This window comes from Schistocerca serialis, chromosome 6, assembly GCF_023864345.2.
Source record: "Schistocerca serialis cubense isolate TAMUIC-IGC-003099 chromosome 6, iqSchSeri2.2, whole genome shotgun sequence".
NCBI classification, from domain to species: domain Eukaryota; kingdom Metazoa; phylum Arthropoda; class Insecta; order Orthoptera; family Acrididae; genus Schistocerca; species Schistocerca serialis.
Window position 1 is genome coordinate 543,157,751 of NC_064643.1, and position 13,376 is coordinate 543,171,126.

At 44.4% G+C, this 13,376-nt stretch overlaps 1 protein-coding gene and 1 pseudogene across 1 annotated transcript in view; both read left to right on the forward strand.

The window, feature by feature from the left end:
- LOC126483828 (fatty acid synthase-like) overlaps positions 1-13,376 on the forward strand; it is a 394,620-nt gene that overhangs the window by 179,480 nt on the left and 201,764 nt on the right. The window contains exon 13 of the mRNA XM_050107027.1: positions 10,624-10,928. Within this exon, the coding sequence (XP_049962984.1) occupies positions 10,624-10,928 (305 nt within the window). The remainder of the gene's footprint in view (positions 1-10,623; positions 10,929-13,376) is intronic.
- LOC126485596 (U2 spliceosomal RNA) lies at positions 1,332-1,503 on the forward strand (annotated as a pseudogene).

The following is a 13,376-nucleotide window of genomic DNA, read 5'->3' on the forward strand; positions in this document are numbered from 1 at the left end:
GCCGTTGACCTCCACCTGCAACTCAGAAAGCAGCTCACTCCAGCGCCAGGTGACGCCACGCGGCGCTAGGCGCCTTGTGGCGTTCCTGACGCGCGTCCACAGTGACTGGATGTCACCTCCGTCGCGTGCGAGGTCACCCTCAGTGCTGCCGCTAAGGTAGGTGGCCAAGTCGGAACGACTCGGCTCCCTCCCCAGTCGGCGGCGCGCGGCCGTAGTTAGTGTGGCCCAGGCGATGTCGCGGACGGTGGCGTCGTCGCAGTGCAGCATGCGGAAGCCGTGGACGATCGTCGAGATGTCCGCAGCGTCCGCGAGCGGCGTCAGGCCGCATCCTCCCTCTCCCAGCGCGAGGTACAGCTGTTCGGTGGACGCACGCTGTGGGAGGAACAGCCAAGATTTGACAGCCGCTTTCACTGCCTTGTCGAGTGCAGATAGCGGCCCCTTGCGTACCGCTCCGCCCCGCATGACAAAGTCAAGCCTAGGGAGGAGGAAGACACGCACAGCGTCAATCTTCTGCCAGGGAGCCAGCAGGGAAGCGTCCAGGTGCTGCAAGTCGCGCCGAATTGCCGCGATCGCATCCGTTGGCGTCTGCGTGACTTTGTACCCGGTGGGAACGCCAAGATGGAGGTAGGCGTCACCCGCACCGAGCACGGCTGGTTCTCCCCCTTGCAGGGCGAATACCGAGCCTAGTGTCTGCCGACGGCGGATGTGAAGCGTGGCACACTTCGACGGCTTGAAGGTAAGCCCGGCCCACGTCGCCGCCTCACCCACAACATTGAGGAGCGTCTGCATCGCCTCTGAATCCCGCGCCAGAAGCACGATATCGTCCGCATAGCTCACATTAAGCTGATAAGAACAGATTTTTATTTTCCAGAGATAATTCTTAGTTACAGTTTTAAGAAGTATAAATTTAAGAAAGAATATCCATGACTCTATATAAATCGAGTATTACAAATTTAATGAAAATTTTAAGTTAAAAATATATAGTAGACGGTTCTAACCGCACTTAAATAGTTGAATCTTATTCTAATTCGTGGGTTAAGCCCACTACTTAAATATTGGAAGACCGCGTTAGGCGCGGATGCTTAAGTATATTACCTTAAGATTAATTCCGCGATAGGCGCGGCCTTAGATAATTCACACTGGGGAAAGTTGGAGCTAGTTTTAGGGTCTATTTTATTTATTGCATTCTTCTCCATGCCCTGACAGCACACTGCACATGCACGGCTGCCAGCGGCTGGTGTGCCACGCACGCAGGCGGGTCACACACAGCCGGACTTCTCCCCTCTGTCCGCCTTGCGGCAGACGTCACCGGGGTGTCGTGGCAGGAGGGCGTTGCTTCCCACGCTGGTTCTGTTCTTATCAGCTTAATATCTGATACGTCCTGCATCGCAGGACCAGAATATTAAACTCATTTTTGGCTCATGACGGAGTGCTAGGGGCTTGCTCCACCTCTGTCGCGGGTTGGCCCGGCATTGCAGTACCGCCGGGATCGGCCCACCTAAAATTAATTAAAACACAGCCTGAAATGGGTAAATATTCTGCAGTTATCAGATATTCCGCTGGTAGCAAAACTTGTTGCAGTTGTCTGTTCTTATCAGCTTAATGTGAGCTCATATGGACTGATGTTTATGAGCAAAAACTCTCATTCAAGATGGTCTGGTAATCCCCACCACTTATGAAGGATTTATGTAGGCACTTATGAAGGCCACCACTTATGATGGGTGCCCACCATGAGAAATTGGTGTACATGTGTGGGAAATTGGTGTACACATTTCTTTTGAGACAACATGAGAAATGTTTGGGAAGTATAATACATTGGGCCAATACAACACAGTGACCAAGACAACAAGCAAATACAAATAAATGAACTTGGAGAAGTCATAAGTGTATCTAATCTAACCCAGTGATCAAAGCAGAATACAGCGTATAAGTAAATGGAGTTTAGGTACTATAAGTGAAGTGAATTTAGCCGTGACTAAAGCAACTACAAAATACAAATAAATCAACTTCAGGTGCTGTAGATGAAGCTAATCTAACACAGTTGGGGATTTCAGTCTTTAACAGTGGCACATGTGGCACCGTGGTGGTTTGTGCATGGTTCACAGAAAGAGGTTGGAACTTGCCACACTGACTATAATTTAATGGGCATCACAAAGCAGATATTGCACACTCAGGACATGAGACCATAAGGTGGGTGTTGAATAATGTTTCTCTGAAGTATGGTATCAGTCTCACCAATTAGTTCTTCACAAGTCCTGCAATGCTCTTTGCTTTATAGATACACACAACTAACTCACAATTGATTTCTTCATTGTTTGTGGTCCCATCTGATAGCACTGCTGCAAGCTGTTAAATTCTGATAATGAAATAACTTGAACATAAACTTAATACCAAAGGATATGAAATCAGTGCACTCCTCATGCGGACAGCTCAGTGTCAGTATGGGAAGTACTGGGAATTGGACACACAAAATCCCATGCAATGCAGCAAAGAAGCACATGACAGAGAAAATTCTTGTCCTCAGATGCATACAATTTGCAGTGTGGTTGTTAGCCAGGTGATGCGTAATTTGCTACAGCAAGAGTTCATCTCTGAGAGCAGATGGGTGATGGACATGAATGTGCAGTAGTGTGTCACCACAAAGATTTCCCCCGCGAGTAGGAGAGGGCATATTTTGGTATGCAGAGGCTGCTCCTGGCGGTGATCGATGGACTGCTGCAGGCAGTGGTGCAGTGTCATCAAGAAAGCAGTGTGAGGGTGGGGGAGGGGGGGGGGGGTGTATGCTTCACGATGGAGGTGAGCTCATTAATTTTACCAGTCGTGCAGGTTATGAGCTGCACTATATCCATGGAAGGTTTGTGGGTTGTGGAGCATATGGGTTCTGGTAAGGGCTGTATGTGTGGGAGACCGCGTGAAGGACCATCACGATGCTGCACGGCGACAACGATGGTGTGGGTTTCACGGGTCTTGAAGACCTTGTCCAGCAAGACAGCTCCTGTGTCAGTGTTTCTTTAGCTGTGTGTCGCTAATACTGTATGGACTGTGATAGGTAGATGCACAAGCCAATTCATGAGTAACAGCATTTCGGGACTGATCATAGGCTCGGAAAGTGCGCAGTGATGCTGGAGGAGCCTTGGGGGCTGCATGTTCCATGAAAATAATTAACGTATGGGCAGCATTTCTGATGTGGCCACTGTACTATGAGCTGGTCTTTTAGGGCATTGAATTTGCTAGACTGTGGCAGACTTGTGACGATGTTGCAGGCATCCACAGTGACCAAAAACTTGAGCTGCACAACTGTTAATATGAGTGGCATGGGGTTGCCTGGTAATTGAGGATCTTATGAATGTTGCCTCCTTGGAAGCAAACCACAGCCAGAGTTGCAGAAGTTAATAGGTGGTAGATGGATGTGGTGCTGGCCAGTTAGGGGGTTGGAGGGGATGATGGTCTCTACAAGCTGCAAACAGTTGCTGAGGAAAGCATGAAACCTGGAAATATGTGCTTGTAGATCAGGGGGACAGGGGATTTAGTTTCTGGCTGGTAGCAGCAAGCCCGGGTCAGACTCAACCTTCACTTGCTGTATTAACTCTGAAATGGTGGAGTAGTGTGCTGTACCCGCCAGGTTACCGGAGAGCGCTATTGCGCTACTTCCTGGACTCGGGCAGGCGCGCCGGCCCCGGATCGAATCCGCCTGTCGGATTAACGATGATGGCCGGTGTGCCGGCCAGCTTGGATGTGGTTTTTAGGCAGTTTTCCACATCCCTCTAGGTGAATATTGGGCTGGTCCCCACATTCTGCCTCATTTATGAGACTCACAGCCATTTGAAACACATCCACACTTTTCCATGATTTACACTAGATGCAGACAGATGGGGTACTCTGATTCCTGATTCCATCCCGGGGGGTGCGGGGTGGCGGCAGGAAGGGCATCCAGCCACCCCTTCAAATTAACATGCCAAATCCTATTTAACTACGCCCACCCCACGCAATATGCGGGACGAAGGTGCAAGTGATACAATGGCGATAGAATAGGTGGAGTAGTGAGCTGTGCTACACTTGTGGCCTGGTGTGGTGAGTGCTAGCTGGGTGGTGGTGGGAACGTGTCATAAGTAGCCACTCGGTTTACCCAGCTGTGCCGTAGAGCTTGGTATGGGAGGGAGGGGGGAGGGGTGGTTTGGCTAGGGTCACCAATGTGGGAATTATGTTCCTAACTGAACACAACAGGCAGAGACCGAGGATTTGCTAGGTGTGGATAAAGCATGAAAGCAATGTAAAAAATATGTCTGAATAGTAAACTTTCCCTTTATGGGAACGTTAACAAGCACAATTAATTGCAGAATGTATCCACATATGTAATTTAACCATCAAAATGTCTATGAATAAAAGCTCTCAATTAGTCATTCCAGTGACCCCCACCACTCATGAAGGTTTTATGAGTTCACATGATGGGTGTCCACCGTCCATGTGTAGGGAATTAGTTTACACAGTTCTTTAAGACAACTTGAGAAACATTGTTAATGTTCTTGAAGTATGGTAAATTGGGCTAATCTAACACAGTGGTCAAGGAAATATGTAAGTACAAATAAGAGAACATGGATGTATGATAAGGGTATCTAATCTAACTCAATAATCAAAGCAAAATGCAACTTACAAATAAATGAAGGTAAAGTACTGAAAGTGAGACTAATTTAGCACACTGACCAAAGCAACTACAAAATACAAATAAATGAACTTTAGGTACCGTAGGTGGAGCTAATCTAACAGTTGCAAATTTCAGTCTTTAACATCCACCTGTGTGGTGCCACAATGATTTGGATATTGTTCACAAAAAGACAGTTGGATCTACAGTTGCTGTAATGTAATGGACTCCATGAAGGTGATACTCCACATTCAGATGGGTGCTGAATAATGTTTCCCTGATATATGGTATCAATCTCACCTGCTAGTTCTCCATAGTTGTCACAGGAGCTTGCAATGCTCTTTGCTTTGTAGACACACATAGCTGACTCACCACTGATGTCTTCATTGATCATGCATCTATCTGGTAGCACTATGGCAAGCTGTTAAGTTCTGATAATAATAATAATAATAATAAAAAAGAAAACTTAACACTGAAAGAACATCAAATCACTGTGCTTATGTGAACAGATCGACACCAGTGCAGGAGTTGTGGACACTCACTGTTGCAGGCTTTGGGGAAAATCCACACATTGTGGCAAAGTGGTGCATGTTAGAGAAAACTCTTGTCCTTGGTTGCATGCAGTTTGCGATGCTGTCTCCTACAGTGTGAGGTTGTTTGCTAGAGGAGATGGGTGGCATGCACGAACACGTAGTAGTGTGTTGCCACTGTACAGAGGAGACTGCATGCAAAATACTTATGTGTCCTACATTAAAATGCTGATCAAGTGTGTGGGGTTTGTGGTAAATAAGATTTATTCTTTCTTCTGTTTCCTAGCCTTATGCCACAGGTTCACAGAGTCAGCATGCTATTCTGGATTTGGCAATGTTAGAGGTAGGGGGTGGCCAGATACTCTTCCTGTCACGACCGCTTCTTCTTCATGATATAATCTGTATACCTCACTTGTCTGCATTTATTGTTATCTCAAGTGCCAACATGAGAGTATTTTTGAAATGTTTGCAAATCATGTGACTGAAGCCAGACAAGGTGCCAGCTCTCATTCACCTAATGAGATGTGGGAAACTATCTAAAAACCACATTCAGGCTGGCCAACATACATGTTCTTATTGTTGATTCACTGGGGAGATTTGATCCAGAATGGCATGCTAACACAAGTGGCTATCTGAGTTGGTTCCATACTAGGTAAAGCTAATGGGATACTGAACATATGCAAAGAACAGCTACAAAACTTGAATTGGCAGACATTTGAAGGTTGATTCCAGTTATCCCATTAAAGTGTACTTACTATGTTTCAATAATCAGTATTAAGTGAAGAATCTAGAAATATACCTCAATCCCCCTATATATTGCTCTGTTAGAGAATGCAAACACAAGATTAGACCAATTACAGGGTTTGCAGAGTGTAGAGATATAAATGCAGATAAGAACACTTAGAGAATAACTGTCATGCTGTGATATACCCGTTTATTACAAAAATGACAGATTCACACGTCCAATGTGAACATAATTAGTGGTTACAACAATGAGTGCCCATGACACAAGATACATTGTGAAACTGGAGAACTAAGGACTGATATTCACCTCTCAAAAAATGTTAGTTACATGCTGGGCTAGTCTATTTAAATGCTACAGTAGTTTCTCATTTCTGCTTCAGAATATGATTTGTGTAACAGTCATGAAACTGAGGAGATTTTCTTTGGAATGATGATGACAGTGTATATGTACCACACATTTAAACTATTGTAGGAATGTAACAATACGAGAAAAGGAAAGTCGCTACTCACCATACAGCAGAGATGCTGAGTCATGAAAGTCACAATAAAAAGACTCATACAATCATAACACACACACACACACACACACACACACACACACGCTCTCTCTCACGCAAGCGAAACTTACACACATGTCTGCAGTCTCAGAGAGCTGAAACTACACTGCGAGCAGCAGCACTAGTGCATGGAGGGAGTGGCGACTGGGTGGGGGCAAGGAGGAGGCTGGGGTGGGGAGGGGGAGGGATAGTATGGTGGGAGTGGGGGACAGTGAAGTGTTGCAGTTTAAACAGAGGTTAGGAGGGAAGGTGTGGACGGGGTAGGGGGTAAGTAGCAGAAAGGAGAGAAATAAAATTAAAAAGAAATTAAAAGACTGGGTGTGGTGGTGAAATGACGGCTGTGTAGTGCTGGAATGGGAACAGGGAGGGGGCTGGATGGATGAGGACAGCATCTAACGAAGGCTGGGGCCAGGAGGGTTACGGGAACGTAGGATGTATTGCAGGGAAAGTTCTCACCTGCGCAATTCAGAAAAGCTGGTGTTGGTGGGAAGGATCCATAAGGATCCACAGGCTGTGAAGCAGTCATTGAGATGAGGGGTCTCATGTTTGGCAGTGTGTTCAGCTACAGGGTGGTCCACTTGTTTTTTGGCCACAGTTTGTTGATGGCCATTCATGCGGACAGACAGCTAGTTGGTTGTCATGCCTACATAGAATTCAGCACAGTGGTTGCAGCTTAGCTTGTAAATCACATGAGTGGTTTCACAGGTAGCTCTGTCTCTGATGGGATAGGTGATGTTAGTGACCCGACTGGAATAGATGGTGGTAGGAGTGGGACAGGTCTTGCACCTAGGTCTATTACAGGGGTATGAGCCATGAGGTAAGGAATTGGGAGCAGGGATTGTGTAAGGATGGACGAGTATATTGTGTAGGTTCGATGGCTTGCGGAATACCATGGTGGGAGGGGTGGGAAGGATAGTGGGTTGGACATTTCTCATTTCAGGGCACGACGAGAGGTAGTCAAAACCCTGGCAGAGGATGTAATTCAGTTGCTCCAGTCCTGGATGATACTGAGTTATGCGGGGAATGCTCCTCTGTGGCCAGACTGTGGGACGTTGGGAAGTGGTGGGAGACTGGAAAGATAAGGCACAGGAGATCTGTTTTTGTACTAGGATGGGAGGATAATCATGGTCAGTGAAGGTTTCAGTGAGACCCTCAGTATATTTAGAGAGGGATTGCTTGTCAATGCAGATGCGACAACCATGGGTGGCTAGGCTATACAGAAGGGACTTCTTGGTATGAAACGGGTGGCAGTTGTCAAAGTGGAGGTATTGCTGGTGGTTAGTAGGTTTGATATAGATGGAGGTACTGATGTAGCCATCTCTGAGATGGAGGTCAACATCTAGGAAGGTGGCTTGTTGGGTTGAGTAGGACCAGGTGAAGCAAATGGGGGAGAAGTTGTTGAGGTTCTGGACGAATGTGAATAAGGTGTCCTCACCTTCAATCCAGATAGCAAAGATGTTATCAGTGAATCTGAATGAGGTGAGGGGTTTAGGATTCTGGGTTTTTGGGAAGGATTCCTCTAGATGGCCCATGAACAGGTTAGCATAGGATGGTGCCATACACATGCCCATAGCTGTATCGTGGATTTGTTACTAGGTAATGTCATCAATGGAGAAGTAATTGTGGGTGAGGATATAGTTGGTCATGGAGACTAGGAAGATGGTTGTTGGTTTGGAATTATAGGGTGTCTGGAAAGGTAGTGTTTGATAGCAGTAAGGCCATGGGCATTAGGAATGTTAGTGTACAGAGAGGTGGCATCCATAGTGACGAGCAGGGTACCGTGTGGTAAAAAGAAAGGAACTGTAGAGAGTCGGTCGAGGAAATTGTTGATATCTTTTATATAGGAGGATAGGTTCCTGGTAATAGGTTGAAGGTGTTGCTCTATGAGAGCAGAGATTCTCTCAGTGGGGGCACAGTAACCGGCCACAATCAGGCGTCCTGGGTGGTTGGGTTTATGGGCTTTAGGAAGCATGTAGAAGGTGGGAGTGCAGGGAGTGGTAGGGGTAAGTAGAGAGATGGACTCTGGGGAGAGGTTCTGGGATGGGCCTAAGGATTTGAGTAGTGACTGCAGATCCTGCTGGATTGCTGGAATGGGATCACTGTGGCATGGTTTGTAGGTGGAAGTATCTGACAGCTGACGGAGTCCTGCCACGTAATCCTTGCGGTTCAAAACTACAGTGGTGGAGCCTTTGTCTGCAGGTAGGATTATAAGATCAGGATAAGTTTTTAAATGGTGGACTGCGGTTCTTTCTGCAAATGTAAGGTTAGTATGCATGTTGAAGGATTTGGGGAATGATGGTGAGGCAAGGTTCGAGGATAAGAAATTCTGGAAAGTTAACAGGGGGTGGTTTGGAGGCAGTGGGGGTGGATCACGGTTGGATGGAGGAGTGAACCGAGTTAGGCAAGGTTCAATATTGATCTTTGGTTGAGTCTGATTGGTTGGGTTGGTGGTGAAAATGTGTTTCCACTGTAGGGACCGGGAGAAGGAGAGAAGGTCTTTAACTAGTCCTGCATGGTTGAATTTGGGAGTTGGGCAAAAGGTGAGGCCTTTGGAAAGGGCTGATATTTCTGTTGGACTAAGGCTCCTGGAGGAAAGGTTCATGACTGTGTTGTGGGTCTGTTTAGGTTTTGAGTTCTATGTGGTGGTGGGAGGGAGTTTTGGAAGGTGGGGTAAGTGTAGTAGGTCTGCGAGACAAGGTTTGCCAGCTATGAGGTGGTGTGGGGGAGGTTTGGAGGTTGTTGTAGAAGTGGTGGACAGTGGTATTCCAAGGTGGGAGTAGGAAGTGAGCAGGATGGAGAGCTTTTTGAGGTGGCGTTGTGCATGTTGCTCAAGTTCCTGCAGGGCAACTGAATTACACTCTCCGCAAGGGTTTCAATTACCTCTCGTCGTGCCCTGAAATGAGAAATGACTTACCCACTATCCTTCCCACCCCTCAAACCGTGGTATTCCACCATCCACCTAACCTACACAATATACTCATCCATCCTTATCCAACCCTTGCTCCCAGTCCCTTACCTCATGGCTCGTACCCCTTTAATAGACCTAGATGCAAGACTTGTCCCACTCCTACCACCACCTACTCAAGTCCGGTCACTAACATCACCTATCCCATCAAAGGCAGGGCTACCTGTGAAACCACTCATGTGATTTACAAGCTAAGCTGCAACCACTGTGCTGCATTCTATGTAGGCATGACAACCAACAAGCTGTCTGTCCGCATGAATGGCCACCGACAAACTGTGGCCAAAAAACAAGTGGACCACGCTGTAGCTGAACATGCTACCAAACATGATACCCATCATCTCAATGACTGCTTCACAGCCTGTGCCATACGGATGCTTCCCACCAACACAAGCTTCTGAATTGTGCAGGTGGGAACTTTCTCTGCAATTCATCTTACGTTCCCGTAACCCTCCTGGCCTCAACCTTCGTTAGACATTGTCCTCATCCATCCAGCCCCCTTTCCTGTTCCCATTCCAACACTACACAGCCGTCATTTCACTGCCACACCCAGTTTTTTAATTTCTTTTTAATTTTATTTCTCTCCTTTCTGCTACTTACCCCCTACCCCCTCCACACCTTCCCTCCTACCCTCTGTTTAAACTGCAACACTTCACTGTCCGCCACGCCCACCATACTATCCCTCCCCCTACCCACCCCATCCTCCTCCTTGCCCCCACCCAGTCGCCACTCCCATCGTGCACTGGTGCTGCTGCTTGCAGTGTAGTTTCAGCTCTCTGAGACTGCAGACGTGTGTGCAAGTTGCACTTTTGTGAGTGTGAGTGTGAGTGTGTATGTGTGTCTACTGCTGACAAAGGCCTTAATGGCCAAAAGCTATGACTGTGTGAGTCTTTTTATTGTGCCTATCATGACTCAGCATCTCCGTTGTATGGTGAGTAGTGACTTTCCTTCTCTCGTATTGTTACATTCCATCTTGGATTTTCCATTGTTTGGTTATTGTAGGAATGTATTTTTATGCTTTTAGGTACGTGCTTGTCACAACTAAAGATGAACAGACAGAAGCTATACAGTGTGAATTAACACTAGAATAAACACTTTTTTTAGGCATAAATTAGAGGGATGAGATTTTGAGTGTTTAAAAGTTCTTTAGTTATTTCATTATGCTTAATAATAGTTTGTATTTGTGTACAGGTCATTCCAGATCCAAAGCCAAGATCATCAAAATGGATTTGCGCATCAATGCTACAAAAAGACTGGGAGTCTGATTTGGCAAAAACAGTGTCAGCAGAATACTTAACAAACAATCTATTGAGCTCTGTTTATTTTGAAGAAGGAAGTGCCCATATACCAAAGAATGCCATATGTATTGAAATAGCTCCCCATGGTCTCTTACAAGGTATTCTGCGCAAATCTCTTAGTCCAGATTGTACTAATATTCCTCTCACAAGGCGACAAGAAAAGCAAGGCGTGGAATACCTTCTTTCAGCAATTGGCAAGTACGTTGAAATATGTTTTATTTATTTATTTTTTTAAAGAGTGATATTCAGTACTGCTTTATTTTGTGGTAATGTCAGTAGCTTGTTAACTATATCTTATATACTACTTTAAATAACAAAGAAACAGAGAATAAACAAGGCAGATGTAACCAGTTCTATTAACAAGAAATTGATATTAATTAGCATCCTAATATAGACATTTGGTATGACATTTTCTTTTGATTACACATCCCTCAAGAAAAGTGAAGAAAAAGAAGGCTTGTTTCATCAAAAATGAAAAATAACCAATTAGAAGGAGGTACAAACAAAATATGTGTGCCACCTGGATTGTAGAGCCAATGTTATCTTACAAATACAAGTATCTACCACACTGTAATTTTTTTATGTAATTGGGTGCATTGTCAAGATACTTACAGCACTGTGAAATCAGTTGGTATAAAAATTCTACCATTGTACAAATTTTATCCTCTGTGGTGATAACCAGCTTAGAGACAATTTCTTTCATTTCATCCCAACCATGACCAGATTTTCATTTGAAAAGTTTGTTAATTTTAATCACTACAAGCATTTCTTACAATTTTAAGTATTTTTTCATCCAGTGAAATTACGAGTACTGTAGTAATATTACTGGCATGGTTAAGAATGTGGAATGAGACTGATTAGAAAGTAAAAGGATAAAACATGAACTAGCAATTATCTGTTGTGCTGTGACAGCCTTCAATGTGTGGGCTATTTTAAAAGTATGTTGATTATGGAATGGTGGAGGAGAAGTTAGAGGCTATACCATTCTCATAACACAAATGTGTTACAGTGAGTAGCAAGTGGGAGGGAGGGGATGTTAGTGAGAGGATTCTCCTTCATAGATAAAGATGGGAGGGATTGGGACAGATTCACAACAGACAGAATAAATTCCCTGCCTGAGACATTGCAGCATTTCAAAAGAAGACCAAATCTAAGAGGTAATGGTAGACAGATGTAATGTGATCAAAGAATGATTTGTTATGGTGATAACACATGTTTATTACTGTTATATAATATCTCAGTTGAATGACCTTGAAACTGGAATATGTGAGGATAGACACAATACACAAACTACTTAAAATTACTAAGAAAAAAGATATTAAAAAATTTAGAGAGCTCCAACAAGATAGAGGAAGAAAGACAGATATGTGGGGGAAAAACCTGGCAACTGGAAAGGAAAGCAACCATAAGAATGTGTGGATTTACTTTCTTTACAGAATAAAAAAGACCCAGACTGCTTTCATGTTATCAAACTATTTTTGACAGAATGTGAATATTTCAAAAACAACTTATGTTCTGCAAGATCAAAAAACCACTGAAAAGATATCACCTTTTTGCTGAGGATCCCTCTGATTACTGGTGTCAGAGAGGCATCTTTCTCAGGCCAGAATATGGATTCAGGCACCCTGTTATGAAAGGAGTTAACTTATCAGAAGAACACCACAGAATGTTTGACAATTCATAAAAAAGTAAGGTTAGCTTATTTCATCAGAATATTAGTGGACTTGTCTATCTAGAAATTTTAGAGAGCTCTCAGAAGATGGACTTCCTGCGCTTGTCTGAGCACCACTAAACCACAAGGTCAGCAAAGTTAAATATAAAAGATTACACTCTACCATCTGACTCATGTAGAACTAGTATGGAAAAAGAAAGAGTTGTTACATATAGCCGGCTGTTGTGGCTGAGTGGTTCTAGGCACTTCAGTCTGGAACCGCGCTGCTACTACGGTCACAGGTTCGAATCCTGCCTCAGGTATGGATGTGTGTGATGTCCGTACGTTAGTTTGGTTTAAGTAGCTCTAAGTCTAGCGGACTGATGACCTCAGATGTTAAGTCCCATTGTGCTTAGAGCCATTTGAACCATTTTTTGTTACATATATTTAGACAGAACGCAAGATCAAAAACACTGACACAAGTAGTTTTTGTAGTGATCAGCACACATAAATGTGTGTATGTGAATTAATACTGAAAAATAATTTGTTTTCAATTGTAACTGTATACAGATCACCTCGGGGAAATTCTGAACTATTTATGAGGAATTGCGATTCATTACTATGCTACGTGTCAGATGGCAGCTTGCAGTTAATAATCTGTGATGATTTCAGTTTACATTTTCTAAAAGACTCTGATAGGAAAAATGATCTGGAAACCTTATATGGAGCCTACAATGTGATGTCAGCAATTAACTTTCTAACATGGGTGAATAAAGAAAGTAGGACTCTGTTGGAGGTCCCATGCAGAAATTTTGAGCCATGAGGTCTCTATAGATGTCCATACCTGCAGAAGTGTTGCTAGTGGAGGATTTTGTGCATGAACTGACCTCCGAATTTAATTCCATAAATATTCAATGGGATACGTGAGAATGTTCTCCAAACCAGTTGCAAATGGTTATGGTGCAGTGACATGGTGCATTGTCTTCCATAAAAAT